Source organism: Petaurus breviceps, unplaced genomic scaffold (genome assembly GCF_028583685.1).
Source record: "Petaurus breviceps papuanus isolate PSGF00001 unplaced genomic scaffold, PetGlider_PUasm1.0 78, whole genome shotgun sequence".
Classification (NCBI taxonomy): domain Eukaryota; kingdom Metazoa; phylum Chordata; class Mammalia; order Diprotodontia; family Petauridae; genus Petaurus; species Petaurus breviceps.
Genome location: NW_027186502.1, coordinates 3,971,232 through 3,984,972, shown reverse-complemented (window position 1 = coordinate 3,984,972; position 13,741 = coordinate 3,971,232). Strand labels below are relative to the sequence as shown.

Below are 13,741 nucleotides of genomic sequence, written 5' to 3'. Positions count from 1 at the left end.
TGTCTTTGACCCTTGAAAGATCCAGGAGAGCAAGAGAGATGTTCCAGAATAAGAAATGGACAATTTTTGTGTGTGTGGTAAAACAGAAAAGTCTAAAAATTATATGACAGTGAATGTGACTGGAAATCCTGAAAATTCTAGAAAGTATCATTAAAACACTGATCAAGTAACATCTAGAAAAGAAGGCAGTAATCACAAAGTCAGACTAATTCTATTTTCCCTTTTGAACAGGGGTGATTGAACAGAGGAATGCTATAAGGAGAGATTACCTATATTTTAGCAAAGCATTTGATAAAGTCACTCATGCTATTTTGTAAAAAGACAGAGTTGTCAGTTAGACATGGGTAGATTTGAAACTAGGTCAATGGCTGGACTCAAAATGTAGTCAGTAAGTTCATTTTGGAAAGACATCTCCAACAGTTCTCCCTGCATCTCTCCTTAGCCTCATGTTATTTAAAATTTTTAGGAATGACTTGGATAAAGGATGGAGTGTTTATCAAATTTGTAGATGTTAGAAAGCTAGAAAGGATGGGTAACATATGAATGACAGTCAAGAACAAAACATATCTCAACATATAAAACAATGAGCCAAATCTGAGATAATTAGATTTAACAGGAATAAATATTAAATCTCTTCTATTTAGGTTCCAAAATCTCAATATCATAAGTATGCAATTGGGCCTGGGCATAGCTAGAGAGCAGTTTGTCTGAAAATGTGGGTTTTTTCGTGGATTGTAAACTTAATATGAATCAATAGTTTTATATGGTGGTCAAGAAAATTGATTACATTAATGGGGACATGATCTAGAAATAGGGGGATGTTAGCCTTACTCTACTTTGGCTTGGTTATACCACACCTAGAATATTGGGTTTAATTCTGAGTCCACCTACTAAGAACAACTTTGATAAGTTGGAGAGAAGAAAAAGAGAAGGATAACCAGGATGGTGAGGACCTCGTGCTTATGCAGTGTACGGATCAGTTGAAAAAAATCAACAAAAACAAGCAAACAAAGTAGGAATGTTTAATTTGGAGAAGAGAAGGCTGGGATGGGAAGGGAGTAGCACACCAATGAAAGTTTTCCTGTAGTGTTTGAAGGCATATCACCTGGAAGATTAATTCTGCTTGGCAATAGTGGAAAGAATCAGAAACAGTGGGGGGAGGAGGATTGTAAGGAGGTAAATTTCATTGTTACAGCAGGGGAAATAGCCTAACAATTACAGCTAACCAAAAGATCACCTTGAAAGGTAGTGAGTTTTCCCTCCTTGGAGGACTTTAAACAAAAATGGAATGACCACTTGTCAGGCATGGGATAGAGAAGATCCTTTTTCATGAAAAAAAATTGAATAAATGGTCACTGAGCTCCCTTCCAACTCAGAAATTCTGTGATTTTGTGATCCTGTCTCTCCCATTCCAGTGCATATTCTCCCATGTCAGACTGCTTCCCTTTTTTTTTAATCTTTTTTTTTTTAAAGCAATCAGGGTTAAGTAACTTGCTCAAGGTTACACAGCCAGGTGTTTCTGGGTGGGTGCTAAGTGTCTGAGCCTGGATTTGATCCCCAGGTCATCCCAACACTGGAGCCAATGCTCTTACTTGCTGTGCTACCTGGCCGCCCAGACTGCTTCCCTTTTTGATGCAAACCATGAGTTTAATTACTTAATTGAAATTGTTTTGTATTGTCTAGCCTATAATTGACAAAGGAAAAGGCTGACGTATAAAATAGTGGGTTAATACACAAATGTGTGACTATCCATTTACTCATTACATATATACATACATAGATGCATTTATGAAGTATAATTAGGACTAAATTATGTTGGTAATGCTTTAAATGCACTTTTACTCAAACTCCAATTTTCTATCTTGAAAAAGACCTATACAAAAAGTGTTTTCTATTCAGGCTAGGAGCATTTTTTTGTGAAACAGTGTAATGAATAGCTTGTTTTTATGCCCCTTCTAAAAGAAAAGAAGTAGATACTAGCTATTCCATTTCACAAAATTTATTTTTAAACTCCCTGATAAAATCTTATTGTATATTCCATTATGTTCTTTATCCTTAGATACTAGTATACTAGACATATGGTTATTTAAAGCCTCACAACTGTTATATATTAGCTTGTCCTTGTTTAAAATTTACTCGGAATACACTATATGCTCCTTTTAAACTAACAGAAAATCTTTATTAGATTATTACATGAATATTATCACAATAGTTCCCCTAGTATTGGGACAAAATTTATATAAAACAGAAGTAGAAATATTGTGAAGAAAATGTCACATTGTGCCATCCTTGTAATTTACTCATTTTGCTCACATAATTTTGTTTTGCAGAAAACTCACCTGTTCTGTGCTGTTTGGGTTCATGACTTATACCACTGTATTCCACCAGCGTGCTTTTGTTGAATGTCGCCTCAGATACTAGCTGAAAGGTAATATTACTATAACATATCCCAGGTAGCCAATGATTAAAAACTGTTTTACCTTTAAAAAAATCTGTAGAGACAAAAATACATCAATTTCTAAATTTGGCACTCAAAGCACACTTTCTAAATTTCAGCATCAGTGAACACCATTTAGGAAAGCACATGTAAGGGGTTATCTAGCAGAGGAGTAGGGCCAGAAGGTTGTATAGGGATGGTAGGGTATTTCAAATCTCACTCAAAACTCCCCACCTGGAATTCCTATAAAGGCAGGGAAAAAAGAAACATAAATCTTTAGACTACAAGAATTTGAATGAACAATTAATTTAGCAGGATGAACTAAATAAAGCAATTATACAAATTTCCTTCAAGTTGAACTTAAGGTTTTGGGTTTTTTTTTAATTACTTTATATCTTAGCAACTAGCAATTATGTAGGAGTTATACATATTGAAGTTCATGTTTTAAAACTAGCCTGCTGGCAGGCAGTTTACCCAAGAAAAGGGGAGAAACAGATTTCAAATTTTTAAAACTACTATTATTTATTATCATTGTTATTATGTCAATATGAACAATTACTATAAAATCCATTTCCAGTGACTAGAATACAGATGTGAAAGGGTATATATTCTCAGCACTTAGTACAATGCTTGGCATATAGTAGGTACTTAATAAATGCTTATTGATTTCACTTGAATTATACTTTGTTCAAAGGAACAGGATAAAGGGAGTAATAGAAAAGCATTGTGAAATTCCTCCTCAGTATATCATTTTAATGTACAATGCTTCTCTGTCATTGTCATTATCTATTCTGTTCCCTTTGAATAAAGCATAGTACCATTTCAAATACATTCTGCAGTCAAGAATACTAACCTACCAAACCTCAGTGTTACCTATAAATTCAAATGTATTTCTTTGCATTAAGATCTCCCATTGACTTTGTCTGTCACTCATGTGTTATGGCTTTGGAGATAAATATCTGAAGTAATTTTTTTTTTCTTCTTTGAAATTGTCTTCTGTGAATTGCTGCTCGCTCATTTCTACCATCATACTACTTAGGATGTATCTACTATTTTCAGGGTTATCTAATTAGCAAATGGATACCAGCAGTTTTCTCCTTCCCCAACTATCTTCAATTTAAAGCTCTCATGATCAAATTTTAAACCATGCTTAAGAAATCCAACTCTCATTATAAGACAATCTGTTCTTAGCCTACATCTTCCCCAACTTTATTTTCTATTCACTTCTTCAAACTGTTCCATTTTTCAACTGGAAGTCTCTAATAATAAGAAATTCATTTATTTCCCCCTAAAGCCTTAATCCCTGTCCAGGCATTCATAATCCCTAGGAACAGTCTTTAGGTTCTTTGAAGGGAGTGCCTCTTGTCCCCAGATGAATCACCAAAGGTGAGTAGGGGTCAATCAGATTTGAGTACTTTCAGGAAGTTCTCCTTTATGCCCCTAGGGAAGACAGAAGAACCCTCTAGTCTTCACATCTGGTTGACAAATCTTTGCTATCTCTCTATCCCTCATAAGGACAATACCAACCTGGTGCTTTTTGATCTTTTCTTTTTGTGAGCATTATTGTGTGACCTCTTTCCTAGTGGCAGTTAGACACACACACACACACACACACACACACACACACATACACACACACGATCTCTTGACACATCTCATTCATCTGATCTTTTTCTATTATCTTGACCAAACAACTCAAAGCCAGATCAGAAAAGTTAAGTCATATAGGAGTCTAACTGATTTTTTTATAGTAGACATATCCATATGATTAGTCACATACAGAGACATATGTGTGAATAGAACACTTAAGCATGTGAAGGATAATGCTGAAATTCAGTTAAATTTTATTTCTTAGTTTCTGAGGAAAATATTGAAAGGGAGCACTCTTGCAGTCAACAAACAGAAGCTGTCTTTTCTGACATCAACTATATTGGGGCCTACTTGAGGACAATCTACTTAAAGAAGACTTTTGTGTATGCTAGATATCTCCACTAAGAAAAAAAAATATTTTTTCATGATAGCAATAAGTAGGACATTTCATCTATTGTATATGTGATATGTGTACATACAGATATTAGAGAGACTCCATAACTCCCATAGGAAAGTTCACTCTGATTACTTCATTGTCACACTCCATTCAGAATATCTTTATTTAACTGATTTTTTTTCCCCAATAGTACAACCTCTTACTTATGAAATAGTATTCTAACAGTATTTGAAAATCTGAGGTGAAAAACACATTTTTTTCCTATATTTTGGTCAAGCCTAAGTAACCCTACACTGTGGAATTCTCATTACATCAACGATGCTATAATTAATACCAAATCATGCTACTTTCAACCCTCATTCTTCTTCTTACCTTTGTATAACATTGTCCGGAAGTCTTTGCCTTCCCAATAACTTATGTTTACTCTTGTAAAAACATTGTATTTTTCTGGATAATGAATTTCAAATAGGACTCCTGTTTCAGGAGAAGGCTTATAATCATAAATAGAAACGCTGGTGACAGGAAGAGGCTCTAAAAAAGAAAAAGAAAAGAAAGGAGAAGAAAAAGATGAGGTAGAGACCATGGTAAAAATACTGTAAAAGGAAATGAACTACACTTATCAGAACCATCTCCAATGTCATTATCTTCTATGAATACCGAAAACTTAAATGATCATGAGCCAAATTCTATTCTTAATTAGTATCACTGTATCTTCCCTTATCTTTTATTCTTTTTATCTTTGTATTTTATTCTTTTTATCTTTTGCATTTTATTCTTTTCAAAACGCTACTATATCTATTTTTTTTAAAAGACTGGGTTTCCTTATCTCATCATCTCAAAGCTGATTTGCACTCTTCTATGTTAATTAGAAGTGAGAGAACCCTGTAAAGTGAGAATTGAATGAATTTATATATACTAAATTTATTCTGTAACATTTATACAAAAAATCACATAATTTTAATGAAGTTTAAGTGTTGGGGAATTATCTCATCATCTTTACAAACTGTCAGAGGCTAGGCATACTAATGTGCTAACTGGTAGAGTTGTAAAATGGTCCCACTCTTACATGAAACAATTTATAATTATATTTTAAAAATCACTAAAAGACATACCTTTTGACCCTATTACTCACACATCTCAAGGATGTCAAAATCAGAGAGAAAGTCTTAACATACACAAAAATATCCATAGCAGAACTTTTTGTAGTAGCAAAGGTCTAGAAAGTATATATCCATAAAAAAACAGAATCACTGAACAAATCATAGTATATGAATATAATTAACTATTATTGTGCTGTGGAAATGACAAGTGCAAAGAATTCAGAGAAACTTGAGATGACTTCTATGCACTGAACTGATATAGGGCAAAATAAACAGGTCAGCTAGGGATGCAGTGGATTAGAGCACTGGGCTTGGAATCAAGAATCATGAGTTCAAATGCAGCCTCAGACACTTACTAGCTGTGTGACCCTGGGCAAGTCACTTAACCCCATTTGCTGTGGTTCCTCATTTGTAAAATGAGCTGGAGAAGGAAATGGCAAATTACTCCAGTATCTTTGTCAAGATACTTTGCCCTTTCACAAAGGAAAAACTAGCTGAATTGCAACAAAATACACAGTAATGCAACAGGTACTAAATAAACTTTTATTGATTGAGTTAGATTAAATATAAGATCAAACCATTAATTAGTAAAGGACAGAAGGCTTTGATCTGGGATACTGACATGGAGTTGAAAAGTATGAGAAGGTGGGAAGGTGCTTTTTTCCTTCAATAGCAATCCCCATGCATCATCTCAAGTTTCTCTTCTGGTCTATTCCACTATGACTGCTATTACCCCTGGGGTCCTGTGCCCTTTTTCTGGACCTGCCTTCTTCCAAGTTCTTGGAGGGTCAAAAGTTGGATCACCTCGTCTCCTAGTGTGACTACATATATGTTCTGACTGTCATACTCCCATCTTGGCCCCCATTTTTGCCTCAGGTGAAATAATGATTCCACATAAGATACAAATTAAATGTGGTTTGGGCAATTCACTTTAATTCTGGAAGTTTTGACTGAGGGCTGGCTATATGACAAGCTGCAATTTCTCTTTGTGTTCCAAATCATTTAGAGGGTCAGGCTAAATTTTAAATCAGTTGTTTCCACTAGGATTTTCTTAAGGGCCATTCCACTTTCACTGCAATAGTAAAGTCATTCATACATCTGATTTGAATATGCCTATATAGATCATGAGGAATATTTTCAAATTAAAATTTATTATTATGAGCTTGATTTCAGCTCTGGCCTAACTGAAGACAGCAGATGCCACATATGACTTGAATTCGCGTAACTTCTAGCCCCAAACTCTTACCACCTTTTCTTATTTCATAAGAACCGTTGAGTCATTTGAAGTCCCTTTGTGGAACCCAATATGATTTCTAACTAAATCTGACTGCTGACTCTTGATCTAAAAGCACCAGAATGAATGCCAACGGCAAAGGGATGTCAGAAAAGAATAAGCTTTCTTTTTCCACCTCCTCTGTCACCCGAATTTTCTTTCTAGAAGAGAAAGGCTGCCATCACTCTTTTCATAGCTTAGGGCACAATGGTTTAAGATCAAAGCTACTGTCAAACATCTGAAAGTTAAAAAGCACCATAACAGGAGTTCATATATTTAATTTTCTTCTATTGTTTATGTTACTCCAATATATTTAAAATTTTAAACTGAAAGCATTTTGAAATCTCCACTTGTCATCTTTTTCTGTTCCAGTCTACTTGGAATGAAATAACTCAGTTTCAAATCTTTACACCTGTGGTGAGTGCAAATGCAAATACTATAGTACAATACTTAAAATTATAAATGAGCCTCATTAAATTTGCATATTACATAAACCCAGGAGGGATACCTGTCACAGTGGCTGACAGCATCAGGAACCAAAAAGATATGGACAGGCTAAAGCATTAGACTGAATCTAATAAGATGAAATTCAAAAAGGATGAATGTGAAGTCTTACATTGAGTTTCAGAAAATGAACTTCACAAGTACAAGATGGAGGAAGCATGAAGGAAGATGAAAAATACACAGGGGATTTTAATGTGTTGTAAGTTCTTTTCAGTCAACAGGGTAATATTGAAGAGAAGAGATTTAATTTGATCTTACTCTGTATTAAGAATAACACAGTTTTGGGGTGGCTAGGTGGCACAGTGAATAGAGCACTGGCCCTGGAGTCAGGAGTACCTAAGTTCTAATCTGGCCTCAGACACTTAACACAAAAAAAACTAGCTATGTGACCTTGGGCAAGTCACAACCCCAATTAGCCTCCACAAAAGCAAAAAAAAAAAAAAAAAAATAACAGTTTCCTGAAAATAGACAGATACAGTTAGGTTCAGCAACATGTTGATAAATAATTAACCACTAGTTCTCCCCACAAAAAAGGTATGCATGACACACTTTTAAGTGTAACCTGCATTAGTAATATTTTCTCCATTGTTTCTGCATCACCATTATGCATCCATGACAAGGTGGGAAACAAAATACATGTGGCTGAAATTAAATCAGTTTAGTAACAATAACAAAATTTTTGCACAACATATACTTTGCAAAGTACCTTCCCCTAGTTAACTCCTCACAATGCCATAGGGTAGTTAAGACAGGCATCACTTGACGACTTCTTTTACCAAGAGGACCACTGAGGCTTATTGGAAGAGAAAATGATTTTCCTGGGGGGCACACATACACTTGGTGTTATATTGAGGACTAGGGTAAAATCTGGCTCCTTTTGCTTGTTCTATTTGTGATACTGCAAGTGTTGAAGCCAGGATTAAGATTCCAAAGATCTAAGTTATGAGCTTAGCCCTGCCACTAGCTATTTGTGGGATCATGGGAAAGTCACTTAACCTCTTGAACTTAATTCTCCCATCTGTGAAATTAGGTAGTGGAATCACTTAATTTCTAACTTTTTTCCAAGCTCTAATGTTCTATATTTGAAAGGGTCAGGTCTACAAAGGCTGTCCTAGGAGTATACACATTTGGTGAACCTGCTTCTGGAAATACCCGATGACAGGGAAGGGAGGATCTAGGGTCTCTACTTCAGAACATTCACAGGCATTTTAAAACTATTTTCATCAGGTGGTGAAGATAAGGCCTTTTGGTTGCCTGCAAAGCCAGAACTCAGTGTATAAACAAAAGGCAAAAACCCAGCCAAACCAAAAGAACAGTATGGCTGGAACATAGAGTACGGAGACAGGAGGGGCATGAGATATGGCTGATAACAGGTTTCAGAAGGTCTTAAATGCCAGAAGAAAAGTTGAATTTTAAATAATTAGCAATAGAGAGCCACCAAAGATTTTTCAGCAGAGGATTGACATGATCAGCACTATTATTCTGGAAGCAAAACATGGATTTGAACTAACTTAGAATAGTACAGTCTTAGGATTCTTATTTGTGGTGGTTGGCCTAGTGGATAGACAGCCAGTTTCCTACTCAGGAAGATTTGAGTTTAAGTATGACCTATGAAAGGCTATGTGACCCTGGGCAAGGCACAACCTCTCTGTATACCAGTCAACCCTCTAATATTGTAAACTGAAAACAGGTGCTGGTCTTCATTAGTAGAGGGGATTTTCATACAAGGAAGCTTCTACATTAAGGAAATCACAGGTCCCAACACCTCCCCTCAAAACTTATTTTTCTTTATATATTGAATTATATATTTTGTTCACTTCCTTTGAAGTTTTAGTTGTTTTTTTGGAGGGGAAAAGGCAAGGCGATTGGGGTTAAGTGACTTGCCCAAGGTCACACAACTACTAAGTGTCAAGTATCTGGATTTGACCTTGAGCCTTCTTGACTCCAGGGCCAGTGCCCTTCACTGTGCCACCTAGCTGCCCTGAAGTTTTACTTTTCTAAATGAGGAAAATTTTGGGAAGGTAATTATGGGCAATAATTATACAGGATAAGAATTTCTGGTTCCCAGTTGAATTGGAAAAAAGTGACCGTACTAGTGAAACCACTAAAGGTAGAATAGATAAAAGAATATTGTGTTCTTTGGGGTGCTGGCTTTTGATAACACCCAAACAATCTAACCTACTGACAGGAGGTTAGTTAGTCTATCAAGAATGATTTTCAGCAACAACAAATACCTCCTAGCAATCTGACTAGCCTAAAGTAGATTCCTTGTTGCTAAAAGCATCATTCTCCCATAGGAAGTCACAAATTACTGTGGCCCCTACCTACCTGAAGATTCCTAATTTCCTGCGAACATGAAAGGATGTATACATGACATAAAATTGGAAAAGTAGATTGGAGTCAAAAGGTACAGGGTCTTAATTGTCACTGTCTGATGCTTATGCTATATTGCATATACAATAGGGACTTGTTAGATTTTATGCAAAATAATTGCATGATCAAATGGAGTTATATGTAATATCTTACAACCAAAGGGCAGTGAATCCTAGGAAACTTGTGTTGTCATCCTGCTGTTTCTTACCACATGTTCTCTTTTCACTTTCTCCTTAGTTCTTTCTTCCTATTCTCCTAATCTTTTTGTTTTCCCTCTTCATATTTTACAAAAGATCATACTGGAGCTTGAAATGAACTTAGCTATCATTTGATCTAACTTCATCTTTAAAATGTGAAAACTGATAGTTTCTTCACCTAAGAACTTAGTTGCAGAATTAGGACTAAAAACTAGGTGTCCTGACTAAGTCTACTGCCTTTCCAATTCAAGCAAATTATTTTTGGCATGTACTTATAGGAATACATATCCAAAGAAGGTACTTGGAGGGTCATACTGAAGAGAGTACTTACTTGTTAACACAGTGATTGATCTGGCTGGTTTGATCATAACATTCGCATTCACCACCACCAAAGTGATTATGTAATAAAGACCATGATAACTGGCATTGAAGACCACAGGGGCAGGCAGTGTGCTGTTAAATTCCTCAAACTGGAAGAAATAATTCTTAGATTCACCAGTTATCTTCACAATATATACAGATGATGAACTCACGACATCTGAAGCTTCCAGGGAGACGACAATGCTGTTATCCTCTTGGACAGTAACATGGAAAGGTGCAGCATTCTGCTGAGACATAAAGAAACAAAAGAAACAGAGATAAAAGTCACACTATCATCTTGATTCATATGAAGGATATGCATTTAATAACTGAAAGTTGTAGAAATTAATTTTCACAACTGGATTATGATTTAAAAAAACTAATTGAATACTTATAATTAGGAAGAAATACATGAACCCTGAAGTAGCTGAACTTAATACCAATGACCCATGATCTTTTCATGGTTTTGCATTTCTTTTTTTCATTTCTTCATGACTTCAAATTATCTCTCCATTTATACACAATAGTGGTATTTGTTTTTACTGTAGGAAAGAATTTCTACTGTCATGGAATGTTTTTTTTTTTTAATTTCACTTTGATAAAGGGGGATATTAGGTGGATATTAGGGAAGTCAATAGAGGTACCGGTTGCTTGGCAAACCAATCTGAGAATTATTTATCTCCTCAAAAATATGAAAAAACAAAAAGTCTGAATATCATATTACCAGAAATAATGCAGTTTCAAAGTCAGAGAATGATTTTATGCTTTACTTGAAAGTAAAAAAGCCTTAATCATGATTTTATATAAGGTAATCACCAATACAGATAATTGCCAAGACAGACTAACAAAAAAGCTTGAAAATTTATTTATGATTAAGTTTAAGTTAGCAGGGAGGTTAGCTGGTGCAGTGAATAGAGGACCGGCCATGGAGTCAGGAGGACCTGAGTTCAAATCTGGTCTCAGACACTTAACACCAAAAAACTAGCCATGTGACCTTGGGCAAGTCACTAAACCCCAAATGCCCTATGTTCCCTCCTCCAAAAAGCAAAAAAAAAAAAAGTTCAAGTTAGAATATTAAATAATGTCACGATTAAACATACATTCCCTGGATAACATAGCAATTAAGTGTTTAAAGGAAAAGCTACCTGAAATGCAAAAAAGATATGTGTGATATATCACACTAATTGTAGGTGGCTTTAGCAGTCCTCTATCAGAGCTTGAGAAAACTAACAGAAAGATAAGCAATGAGAACATTATAGACTTGAACAGAATGTTAGGAAAATTGATTTTGAAGCCTATGGAGAACAATGAATGGAAATCTTAGTATATTTCTTAGACTTCCATAGGATTTTTACATGCATTGATCTTTTACTAGGACATAAAGACTATAACAGCCAAAAAGACAATGGAGACATAAAAGGATCAGGAACTTAGAGCAGGAAGTAGGAAAACTAGTTTAACTGCATTGTTTTGAAGATAAGAAAACTGAAGCTAAAGACTTTAAATATCTTGCCTAGGTCACACTGCTAGAAAGCAAGAGTTGGGATTAACAGCCAGATGCTCTGATTCCAAATTCAATATTCTTTCCACTTTACTATAAGAAATGAAGAATTAAAAATATTTTAGAAATGAACTAATGAGTAAACAAAGAGTTGTTTTCTGAAAGAGCTAATAAAATTTATATGCATACGTAATGATTTATTAGTTCATTTGATCTTTTTAAATAAACAGGTCAACAATTAATCTCCTGTTATATGTCAGGCTGCCAAACACTGAGCTCAGTGCTGGAGAAACAAAGAAAGGCAAAAACAAAAAACAAAAGAACTCCTAAAAAACAAAAACAGTCCCTGCTCTCAAGAGGCTCAGAGATTAAGGGGTAATACAATATCCAAACATATAATCCAAACAATAATACGCAAACAGAATATATACAAGATAAATTGGAGATAATCTCAGAGGAAGAGACAAAGAGAAAAACACATCACAAAAGTAAAGCATGAGAAGGAATAATGCATAATAAATGGAGAGGCATTTTTTTAAGTACTCAAAAGTGAGCACATCAAATTGAATGCTAGTAATATTAAAAATTAAATGGATACAGTTTTGTGATAATATAAAATTCTAAAATTAGCAAAATAGAAAATAGTTTGTCACTCTCAGAAAGAAGATTTGAGCAGTTCATAAATTAAATCACAAGAAGAAAAAAAGCTGTAGAAGTAGAGTTACTGCTGAATTCTATCAAAAATTTACAGAATGGAGAGTTCTTATGCCACATAAATTGCCTTTAAAAATAGAAATATTTTGTGTATCTTATAGTTATTCTGAATAGGATTTCCCCTACTATTTTTTCCTTGGGTTTAGTTACTGCCATGTAGAAATGCTCCTAATTTCAGGAGATTTACTTTTATCCTATTTACTGATGCTGTTTATAAAATAGAGATTTACAAAAGAAATACACACAAATTACCAGCATTTCTCTACAATGATAATAAAATCCAGAATGGAAATTCCATTCAAAATAATAACAAGATGTATGAAGTCTCTAGTAGTCATTCTAATAATACATACAAATACAATTATAAAAGACTCTTTAAAGAAATAAAGATTGAGTTAAATAATTGGAAGGAAATTCATTACTCACAGTTAGCCTTCCCCCCAAAGTAATAATCAAAATGAGAATTCTATTTAAATTAATTTACAAATTTAATCCCATACCCATTAAACTTCCATGGGGTGCTTATAAACTAGGCAAAATAATAACAAAATTCATTTCATCATCAAAACAACCCTATGCAATAAGCAGTATAGATATTGTAATTTCTATTTTACAAATGAGGAAAGTGAGGCCCAGAGAAAGTAAGCTTGAGATCACACAGAAAATGACAGGAGCAGGACTAAAATGAAATTATATCTATCCATTTTCTCTTTAATATTATCAATACCCTCTACTCTGGGACCTCTTTTAATGGAGGGTGGAAAACTTCCTTTAAGGAGGTCCCTCATGCCAGCTATTTCTTAATTTTCCTCCTGAATGTCTTACTTTGGACTTCAACTTGCCTCTGAGTACATTCCCCTCTTTTCCTTACCAGCTGTCCCTCTTTTTTTTTCCTTTTGGAGGGCAATTGGGGTTAAGTAACTTGCCCAAAGTTACACGGCTAGTATTTTTGTGTGGGTTTTAAGTGTCTCAGGCCGGAACCGAACTCGGGTCCTCTGGACTCCAGGGCCGGTGCTTTACTCACTGCACCACCTAGCCGCCCTTCCAGCTGTCCCTCTTGAAGATAATACATCTTCCCTTTGGACCTATGCTCCCTGTTTTCCTATACTTTGATTTTGATTCCAGTAGACCCAAATATTCCTTCCCCTATAATTGGAAAACATGACCCCTGTTCAGAGAAATTCTCCTGGTGTCTACATTCTTTTACTCTAATGGAACAGGTCATAACACCCCAACATCCAGGATAATATGTCAAAATGATTCTAACTTGAGTGTTCCCCTTTTGTGGGTAAAAC

The 13,741-nt window shown here is 35.0% G+C and overlaps 1 protein-coding gene across 2 annotated transcripts in view; it reads right to left on the bottom strand.

Annotated features, from left to right (window-relative positions):
• Positions 1-13,741, bottom strand: part of PTPRO (protein tyrosine phosphatase receptor type O) — a 215,492-nt gene that overhangs the window by 112,415 nt on the left and 89,336 nt on the right. For both annotated transcript variants that reach the window (XM_069106126.1, XM_069106127.1), the window contains exons 2-4: positions 10,203-10,479; positions 4,797-4,955; positions 2,340-2,492 (exon numbers count right to left, since the gene is read on the bottom strand). In XM_069106126.1, the coding sequence (XP_068962227.1) occupies positions 2,340-2,492; positions 4,797-4,955; positions 10,203-10,479 (589 nt within the window). The remainder of the gene's footprint in view (positions 1-2,339; positions 2,493-4,796; positions 4,956-10,202; positions 10,480-13,741) is intronic.